The 10,788-nt window shown below is 47.6% G+C and overlaps 1 protein-coding gene across 2 annotated transcripts in view; it reads right to left on the bottom strand.

Moving 5' to 3' along the window:
* VSIG10 (V-set and immunoglobulin domain containing 10) overlaps positions 1–10,788 on the bottom strand; it is a 497,585-nt gene that overhangs the window by 463,417 nt on the left and 23,380 nt on the right. Inside the window, exons 7-9 of one of the 2 annotated variants that reach the window (XR_010026288.1) lie at positions 10,754–10,766; positions 8,148–8,281; positions 4,056–5,425 (exon numbers count right to left, since the gene is read on the bottom strand). Coding sequence is in view for 1 of the 2 variants with exons in the window: in XM_063144252.1 (XP_063000322.1) it covers positions 5,355–5,425; positions 8,148–8,281; positions 10,754–10,766 (218 nt within the window). In the remaining variant the exon portion in view is untranslated. Of the gene's footprint in view, positions 1–2,807; positions 5,426–8,147; positions 8,282–10,753; positions 10,767–10,788 lie in introns of those variants that run through there. The other variant, XM_063144252.1, reaches the window with a different exon arrangement.

Here is a 10,788-nt window from a genome sequence, read left to right as displayed (position 1 = left end):
CCAGCCTGACAGTTTAGCCACTACACCACACTAGTTCTCTATCTCTCCATTTTATCCTCACAACAACAACCCTGGGAGGTAGGTTGGGCTGAGAGCCTGTGATTGGCCCAAAGTCTAGAACCTGGATCTCCCGACTCCCAGCCTGACACTTTAGCCACTACACCACACTAGTTCTCCATCTCTCCATTTTATCTTCACAACAACAACCCTGGGAGGTAGGTTGGGCTGAGAGTCTGCAACTGCCCCAAAGTCGCCCAGTGGGTTTCCATGGCTGAATGGGGACTAGAACCCGGATCTGCCGACTCTCAGTCCAACACTGTAGCCACTACACCACATCATCATTATTATTATTCCCGTTCAGAAGACACCTTAAACCATGGTGGTTAAACCAAAAAGCTGGGCTGTGTTTAGAAGCCTTAAACCACAGCTTTAACCAAGGTGAATAAGGCCTTTTGAATAAGTGTGCATAGTACTGTAACCTTTCAGTGCGTGTGTGTACAGTAGGGGTGTTCACCTGTTTCACCAACAACCTAGTTCTAGGTTTGATGGCTATCTCTTCCTGTGCTGTTTGTTGTTTTGTATTGTACTGCATTACATTTGATTTGGATTGTATTTATTTATTTTGTACATTTCTAATCTGCTCAATTACGAACATTCTCTGGGCAGATTACAACCAGAGGATTTTATATTTTTAATTGTTTGCATGGCATATTCCCCTTTTAATACCTTGCAATTCGCCCAAAGAACATTAGTTATTGACCAGATTAAAAATATAAGGAATAAATAAACGCCCCATCAGCTCTAAAGAGCTTACCCCATGGGATGATGGGAGTTGTAGGTCAAAACATTCCTTTGTGGGAAGACCAATAGCTACTAGTCACCACAGCGCTCTATTACCTCCAGTATCTGAGGCTCTGTGCCTCTTTATGCCATTACTTGGAAACAAGGGAGAGAGGGTGCTTGTGGGCGTCCCAGGGGATCTGTTTGGCCACTGTGGGAACAAAATGCTGGGATCCATTAGCAGCTGTGGCGATCCATTAGCAGCAAACACAAAAAACAAGTCTGGTGGCACCTTCACAACTTAAGATGTTTTTCATGGATTAAGAACAAAAGAAAAAACCCTGCTGGACCAGTCCCAAAGGCCTATCCGATCCATCACTGAATTTCAGAATTGGAAGGGGACTTGGCGGTCACTTAGTCTAACCCTGTGCTCAGACCCAAAGGCCTACCTAATCCATCACTGAATTTCAGAATTGGAAGGGGACTTGGCGGTCATCTAGTCTAACCCTGTGCTCAGTGCGAGAATCTTGCAATTAAGTATGTAAGAAGAGCCCTGCTGGATCCACCTAGTCCAGTACTCTGTGTATGCAGTGAACAACCCACTGTCGACCAGGGACCCACCAGCAAGACGCGGTGTGACAGCACCCAACCAACCATGTTCCCCAGCAACTGGTGTATATTGGCTTACTGGTATATATAGCATTCTTGACAGATGGTTGTCCAGCTTCCGCTTAAACCCCTCCAGTGAAGGTCTCCTTGGAACCGGACCTATGGTGGCTCTCCAACCTCTCTGACAAAGGACTTTCTTAACCCTACGATTTGCAGTCCTCTGTCACTGGTGCTCTGCGAGGTGGACGCTGAAGCGTGGCTTGAAAAATAACCAATCACATTGGCCCTTGGGGCAGGGAGGGTCCATAAACCATTGACACCCATTATCCTCTTTCATTATCTGAGCAGCATGGAGACCCAAGGGTATTCTTTGAGGCCGCTCACAGTACAGCTGAGAGAAGTAAAGGAATCCCAGAAACGTTGCCATTATACGTTAAAGAATCCTGGCTTTACTGTGGAAAGGGGTAGATGGGCGGTACTCCAATTGAGGAGAATTAGAGGATTCTGAGGACAGGAAATTCTAGGCCAGGAACTCTGTAGGCAACTGAAATAACCCACGGTGACAGCCACATGACACGATAACTCACGATGGGTTACATAACCCACTCTGCACAGCATAGGTTCTCAGAATAGCTTATTTCAGCCAAATAAGTCATCGTGGGTTAAAAATATCCTACCACATGACAAGATAACCCTTGATGGGTTGAATAAGCCATCGTGGGTTTTCGTGACAACTGAACCCAGTCAGAAAGAGCTCTGTCAACCTATGCTCAGAGGACCAGTCTCCATGCACCACTAGCAGCTCAGAGTAGGGATGGAGGAGAAATTTATTTGGTCTGAATTCTTATACAGACGTATCCAGTTTGGTCCTCCTGAATCTATAAGCCTGGTTTGCAGAATCTCAACCCTGGGGGCTGAATGCAGTCCTTTAGGAGTCGTTTGAGAGTTGATCGAGAAAATGTACACACATCTTTTTGGGAGCAGGAAGAAGGGTTTAAATCCACGAAACAATGCCCCAAGTGTCCAAAGTTTGGGAAACGCTGGCTTAGTGTCATCAGCTATGATCAGTGTATTCTAGATTCTGCTATATGTTGAGTTCCTTAACCGCATGCTGTGGGCGTGGATGCAGCCTGGCTGACTTTCTTGAGCTATCTGCTTGGCAGGGCCTTCTTAACTGATGGTGGCTCAGCTGTAGACTGGATTGTACTGTGATGCTTGTGGTGGGGAGACTGTTGTGGATGATGCTATGTTTGGTAGCAGGATTTTTGTAAGGACGTGCAATGCCATAACACCACTTCAGTGGAACGTATAGCAAACTGGAGATAAACCATCCCAGGCTTCGAACGTTTGGGAATGAACGTCCAGGCCTCCATCCACCCAGCTGCAATGCATATTTGGCAGACACAAAAGAATCCATCCAAAATCCACAAATGTTTATTCCATAAGCAACAGATCAGCTCCACAGAGACTTTTACAGAATCAAATCTTGCGTCTCAGAAGCTCTTTGGAATCAAGTTTGCTTCAAGGTAGCCATTCTTTCCGGGTCAGTAGCTCGCCAGACCCCATGGGCCCAGATGGCCTGTGGCATAGACAGACATGCGGGTGATGGGTGGACTGGAAAAGCTGGGGGCATCCCACCAGCTTCATCTACACAAGCCCAGGAAAATGAATTCATCCTTCTTAAAATGCAGGCCTTCTAACAGTACTCCAATTGAGGAGAATTAGAGGATTCTGAGGACAGGAAATTCTAGGCCAGGAACTCTGTAGGCGACTGAAATAACCCACGGTGACAGCCACATGACACGATAACTCACGATGGGTTACATAACCCACTCTGCACAGCATAAGTTCTCAGAATAGCTTATTTCAGCCAAATAAGCCATCGTGGGTTAAAAATATCCTACCACATGACAAGATAACCCTTGATGGGTTGAATAAGCCATTGTGGGTTTTCGTGACAACTGAACCCAGTCAGAAAGAGCTCTGTCAACCTATGCTCAGAGGACCAGTCTCCATGCACCACTAGCAGCTCAGAGTAGGGATGGAGGAGAAATTTATTTGGTCTGAATTCTTATACAGACGTATCCAGTTTGGTCGTCCTGAATCTATAAGCCTGGTTTGCAGAATCTCAACCCTGGGGGCTGAATGCAGTCCTTTAGGAGTCCTTGTCTGGCCCTCTGGGGTTTGCCAGAAAGCCCGCCCCCCAACACTGATAATATAGTGGTTTCCCAGTTTTTGCAAAGTTTTCCTCCAATTCTTATAGGTCAAATGCCTCTCTTAAGGCTTCATTACTGGCAGCAAGAACTTCTAAGCTCAGATATGCTGACATTTTTTTTGTCCAGGGGGTGGGTGGGGGAATTGGCCTTGTTCCTTTTGTCTTCAACTCCGCTCACTAGTGGAACATGGCCCCAAAAGGGCTTCCCCAAAATAGAATTTGACCTTTTGGGCCGAGAGATTCTGCACTCCTATTACAGGCGAACCGGAATACATCCGCGTGCCCAAATCTGCACTTTTCAGAGTTTTGCGATGCAGTTCACAAGCCGAGAATTGAGTCCATCAAGGACACATGAAAACACAGGTATGGCACGGCGGTTGGGGGGGGCGGGGCGGGGGATATGCACAAAAACGCATCATATCAGGAACAAACACAATCATATTAGGAACACACAAAAAGTGTGCACTTTAGGAAACGTGTGAACAAAAACGCATACGTTAGAAGTGGGCACAAAAACATGTGCTGAGTTTTCACATCTCCTCTCTTGTCCCGTCACCCCAACATCACAAATTCATGCAGAAATGGGATCTTACAGTAAGGAAAGGGGAAACTGAGTGAAACCGAAATGGAGAGGTTCTCCCGTTTCTAGGTCAAGATTGACCACCGGCCAGGTAGCTATGCAGGCTTGGGTTGCCCCTAAACCTAAATCCATGTCCTCCTGAGGATGTCGGAAGAGAAGAAGCAGGAGGCATGTTGAACTTGCTTCGGGTCAAACGAATTCCTTCCAACGACTTCCACATCCTTGCAGCTAAAGGAATAGATGCTGGAACAAAACAGGCAAGGGAAGCATCAACCCCTTGGGATGTCACCCTGCGCATTGGAGCCTTCATGTGCATCCCGTTTTTCCATTCACAAGGAAAAGATCCATGCTGGACATCATGCTGTTTTATACCCTTGGTCTATCTAGCCTAGTACTGCCAACACCGACCAGCAGCAGCAGCTCTCCAGGGTTTCGACCGTGAGTTTTCCCAGCTCTACCTAGAGATGACGGGGATCGAACCCGAGACCTGATGCATGCAAAGCAGGGGCTGTACCGCTGATCTACGGTCCTGCCCAAATGGTATTGTGCTCCAGATGTTTCTCCAGCCCAACAAGGGAGAGGGCCTTTTCAGTGCTGGCCCCTCGGCTATGAAACGAGCTCCCCAGTGAGGCCCGCCCAGCGCCAACATTACCATCTTTTTGGTGCCTGGTTAAGACTGCCCTCTAGTCCCAGGCATATCATGGAATACGATGGAGCATCGTTGCCACAGGGTACATTTAGTTCGCCGAAGCTCATTCCTAACATGGTCTTGATCCTCTTCCTTGCTCCAAAGGGACAAGCTACTGTACTTCTGTCTTCTGCACCTAAACACATTTCTTGCATCATGGCTGCCACTGCTTGTGGGGGGCATTTGGGGGCCCTCCCGGACCGTGGGACCCCAGAACTGCACTTCGGGGCCCAAACCTGGCGTCACCACTGATGGGCATTAGGTTTCAAGCTCACAGTCCAACAGGCAGACAGAGGGAAGAGAAAACAGGTTGGAAAAATGCAACGAGCGGACAAGAAAGGTGAGGCAAAGTGGGCAAAGAAAGAAAGTGAGCCCGCTGCTGGAAGATCCCTTTCTCCCTGGTCTGGATCGGGATCAGGATTCGGCCACGTCGTGAGGATGCTTTGGTTCCTAGCGCATAAAGGCAACGGTGGAGAACTCCTCTACATGGTGGGCTGGCCCTCTTTTTTGGTTTCCTCTAGGGCAATTTCACTGGGCGCCTCGGCATGGGAGCCTGAAAGAAAGCACAAGAGACCAGGCCTAGTACCTGTCCTGGTCGTTACTTTAAAATACATTTTAATTTGTTCACCTGCTGTTTTCTGTGGCTGGCTGGGGGACCCTGGGAGTTGTTTCCTGATTCAAGGTGCTGGTTTTAACATATAAAACCGTACATGGCTTGGGACCACAATTCCTGAAGGAGCCCCTGTTCTGACACTACGATCAACCTCTGGGGCCTTCCTCCGAGCGCCTCCTCCGAGGGAGGCTCGGAGAGCGGCAACAAGGGAGAGGGCCTTTTCAGTGCTGGCCCCTCGGCTACGAAACGAGCTCCCCAGTGAGGCCCGCCCAGCGCCAACATTACCATCTTTTTGGTGCCTGGTTAAGATTGCCCTCTAGTCCCAGGCACATCATGGAATACGATGGAGCATTTACACTAGTGGTCTAAACTGACCTAGTATCGTATTGAAACTGTTTTTAGTTGTCTGAATGGTTTTAAATGTTATTATTATTATTATTATTATTATTATTATTATTTATTTATTTATTTATTTATATAGCACCATCAATATACATGGTGCTGTACAGAGTAAAACAGTAAATAGCAAGACCCTGCCGCATAGGCTTACATGTTGTATGTTTAAATTTTCATGCTGTATTCCGTGCTGTATTTTATTATCTTTGAATGGCTGTAATCTGTCCAGAGAACCTCAGCTAAATAATAATAATAATAATAATAATAATAATAATAATAATAATAATAATAATAATAATAATATACAGTTCAGCACATCTGGAGTATACCAGGTTTGGGAGAGCTACATTAGGCAGTAGCTAAATCCTGTTGTTTCTTCCTGTATAATATTCCCAGGATTCGACCATTTTTGTCTGTCTCTTCTGCCAAGACTCTCGTTCACGCACTGGTTATCTCTCGGTTGGACTACTGCAACCTTCTTCTCTCTGGCCTTCCCTCGTCTCACATCAGTCCGCTGGTCTCTGTCCACCACTCTGCCGCTAAGATCATCGTCTTGGCCCGCCGCTCTGACCATGTCACTCCACTTCTGAAATCTCTTCATTGGCTTCCAATTCACTCCAGAATCCAATATAAACTTCTCCTGCTGACCTTCAAAGCTTTTCACGGTCTAGCTCCTGCCTATCTCTCCTCTCTCATCTCACACTATTGCCCCGCTCGTGCTCTCCGCTCCTCTGATGCCATGCTTCTCGCCTGCCCAAGGACCTCCACTTCCCTTACTCGGCTTCGTCCTTTTTCTTCTGCTGCCCCTTACGCCTGGAACGCTCTTCCAGAACACTTGAGAACTACCAACTCAATCACAGCTTTTAAAACTCAGCTAAAAACTTTTCTTTTCCCTATAGCTTTTAAATATTGAGTTTGTTTTGACTCTATACTGTTAGCCTCACCCTACCCGGTGCCTGTTTACACTTCCCTGTGCCTGTTTGCATTCTCTTTCCCTCCTTATTGTTTACTGCAACTTTATTAGATTGTAAGCCTATGCGGCAGGGCCTTGCTATTTACTGTGTAATCTGTACAGCACCATGTACATTGATGGTGCTATATAAATAATAATAATAATAATTAAGGGGCTGCCATGTTGCAGTGTATTTTCCAGCCTCCTTGCTAGGTCCAGTGACACGCCTCTGTCTTTTGGACTCTAGCAAAAGGGTGATATTTGTACTGGGAAGTTCACTGGTCCCACCTGGTCCACCAGTTGTGGCTATGATGGTGCCAAACCCTGGACTGTCTTCAAGAAGGATAGAAGAGGGACCTGCAATGTGTTCTCATTTAACAGAAATGCTCCTATTCAGGGTTTCCACATCCTAGCCAGCCATGCCCTCCTCCAGAAAACTCCATTCCATCCTACCTAACCTCTGTCCAGTTATCTGTTCTTTTCCAGCTGACCGTCAACATTCCATGCTTGGACCTCCTTGGACTGTTTTGGGGTGGGGAGATTGGCTCCTCTTTCGGTTTTGCTTTTTAAAGTTTTTCCTTCTTCTAATTCTGCAAATGTTGGGGTCTCCCCCCATCCCCCGAGCATGCTGATAATCTCCCCTCTTTTTTCTCACTGGCCCCTTTAAGCACCATTCTTGTTGGCATTGACCCCCCGGAGTCGGCTATTGTAGGGAGTGATGAGGTCCGCTTGCACTGGCTGCCTGTATGTTTCCGAGCCCAATTCAAGGTGCTGGTTTTGACCTATAAAGCCTTACACGGCTTGGGACCACAATACCTGACGGAATGCCTCTCCTGACGTGAATATCCCCGGTCACTACGTTCAACATCTAAGGTCCTCCTCCGGGTGCCTACTCCGAGAGAGGCTTGGAGTGTGGCAACGAGGGATAGGGCCTTTTTGGTGGTGGCTCCCAGACTGTGGAACGATCTCCCTGACGAGGCTCGCCTGGCACCAACGCTGCTATCTTTCCAGCGCCAGGTTAAGACTTTCCTCTTTGCCCAGGCATATGGCGGCACATCTTAATCACCCACATGTTTAGTTTTTTAACGGTTTTTAATGCTTTATGTGCATATGTTCTGTGTTTTAGAATTTTACATTTTGTATACTTGTTTTTAATCTCACTTTTAGAATTTCTGTAAACCGCCCAGAGAGCCCTGGCTTTGGGAGCGGTATATAAGTGTAATAAATAAATAAAATAAATAAATAAATGTGAAAAACTCAAGGCAGGATTGTCCCGCTAAATACAAAACCAGGGCTTTAAAGTTCGCCTCTTACTTCCAGCAGGCCTGGTAGAACAGCCATTCGACAGCGCTGCAGCCAGACACACGACAGGCTCACGAGGTGTTTCTGCCAATGAATCCTCTTCCTCGGAATCCATCAGCACAAGGATGTCACTTGCATCTCGGCTCCTACAGCCAGCAGGATGACAAGGTCAAGGACAGACACATTATCCTGCCTCCCTCCCTTTTTAAACAGTACGTGCCAATGGATAATAGATTATCAAGCAGAGTTTGCTTATCACTCGATAACTACCTCTTCGTCTGACTCTGTGTCATGAGAACATCCCAGAGTTCATCTCCCCATTGGGGAAGAAATGGGCTGGGTGTTTTTATTTTGTTTTTTGCACAGCTCTACTTCTCCCAAAATACTAGGACCCGATGGGGTCAACCCATGAAGCTGATGGGTGGGAGATCCAGGACAAATAAAAGGAAGTCCTTCTTCACACAGCACAGAGTTAAATTATGGAACTCACTACCTCAAGATGTAGTGGTGATCACCAATTTGGATGGCTTTGAAAGGGGGGTTGGATAAATTCCTGGAGGAGAAGGCCATCAGTGGCTACTAGCCCTGATGGCTGTGTGCTATCTCCAGAATCGAGGTAGTAAGCCTGTGTCCACCAGTTGCTGGGGAACATGGGTGGGAGGGTGCTATTGCACCATTTCCTGCTTTGTTGGTCCCTAGCCGACGGCTGTTTGGCCACAGTGTGAAGAGAGTGCTGGACTACATGGACCCTAGGTTTGATCCAGCATGGCCCTTCTTACGTTCTTATGTTCTACTTGAGGGTTTTGGTAGATGCCTTTCTGTCTCAGCAGAACAAGATTTGGGGACTTTGGGCCCATTGGAGTTCCCCAGACGGTCATGCCTCTCTACCCTGGCCTTACCCTTTTCTCCCCCAACTACTGACCATTTCATTGGCTTCCCAGCTTTTGCACCATTTCTCCCCATTCTAAAAGACCGAAATGCCTCTCTTAAGGCTTGGGTCCTGGCAGTAAGAGTTTGAGCTCTTTTTAAGTGTTGTGAACCGCCAAGAGAGCTTTGGCTATTGAGCGGTGTAGAAATATAATAAATAAATAAAGAAGACAACAATCCTAGGGCCCCTAGACAGAGTTATTGGGGTGGGGGTGGGGAATAGGATATTTTGGATTTCTGGATCCAAGGATGGAGACAGCGCTCCAACTTCAGATACAGGAATCCACACTCCCTTATCAACTGCCTCTCTGAAGTTGCAGAAGTGACCTTCAAGAGGGAGATAAGGGGATGTTTTTATGGGTGGGGAGGAGAGGGAAATGGAGAGGCCAGTGTATGAAGTATCCTTAAGCCTCTGCAGCCTCCTTCCCTTCCCCATCTGAAGTGCCCCATCTAGCTCGGTGAAAAAGCCCATCTAGCTCAGTGAAAAAGCCCATCTAGCTCGGTGAAAAAGCCCATCTAGCTCAGTGAAAAAGCCCATCTAGCTCGGTGAAAAAGCCCATCTAGCAAAAATGCAGAGTGGAAAGGAACGAGGCCTGCTCTGCATTGGATGCCCATAAGCCTCCACATTCAGAGGCTTATGAGCATCAGGTAGGATTGCACCCTAAATCTACAATATGTTGGTGTCTTTAGCTCCACCCCTTTTGTCTTTGGCTCCGCCTGGAATGCGGCCACCAGGATCTTTCCTCAAATGGAATTCGGCCCTTGGGCTGAGCTTCCTCACTCCCTGCTCCAGCAACACGGGAAGCTGCCTAATGCAAGATCACAAGACTATTCCTCTATTTAACACAGCATTGTCTCCTGCAGCCTTCCCCAACCTGGTGACCTCCAGGTGTTTTGGACTCAATGGCAGCTGGGGCACTTTGGGGTTGGTGGGGCAGAGGGCAGGGCGGAAACTCCATGTTCTGCTGAGATTGTCGGAGGAGGGCAGGTGAAGATCATATGTGGTGAGGCAGGAAGCCTATATACACCAGTTGCTGGGGAACATGGGCGGGAGGGTGCTGTTGCACCATGTCCTGCTTGTGGGTGCCTGGCCAATGACTGGTCGGCCACTGTGTGAACAGAGTGCTGGACTAGATGGACCCTTGGCCTGATCCAGCAGGGCCCTTCTTACGTTTTTAATCGTTCATGGGAGCAAATCAATCTGGCTGTGGGGGATTTCTCTGCCAGGAGTGGGTAGGGGAGAAGCAGAGGGTTGCTGACCCATTCATCCATATATAGAGCTGCTTCTGCTACTCCCAACATTCCTGGTCATAGGCCCTGCTGGCTGGGACACTGTGGTTAAGTAAGTTGAAATCCCAAAATCTGAAGGGCAGCAAGTTGGAGAAGGCTGGTACTTTGACTGTCAGTGACTCTCCAGGGTCTGATAGAGAAGTTCCCACTATCAGCATCTGCTCAAACTGGAGATTGAATCTGGGATCTTCTGCATACAAAGCATTTGTTCCACCATTGAGCCATTGGTCCCTCTGGACCAGCCTTCCTCAACCTGGGGCGCTCCAGATGTGTTGGACTGCATCTCCCAGAAAGCATCCTGGGAGTTGTAGTCCAACACAACTGGAGCGCCCCAGGTTGAGGAAGGCTGCTCTGGATAAAGCCAGTTGGGTCTTTCTCATTTAAAAAACAGAGAAGCTCACCTGAGCATATTGCCTGGAAGAAAGAGAGAGAGAGA

This window comes from Elgaria multicarinata, chromosome 18 (assembly GCF_023053635.1).
Source record: "Elgaria multicarinata webbii isolate HBS135686 ecotype San Diego chromosome 18, rElgMul1.1.pri, whole genome shotgun sequence".
NCBI lineage: Eukaryota > Metazoa > Chordata > Lepidosauria > Squamata > Anguidae > Elgaria > Elgaria multicarinata.
This window is presented reverse-complemented; position numbering and strand designations above follow the sequence as displayed.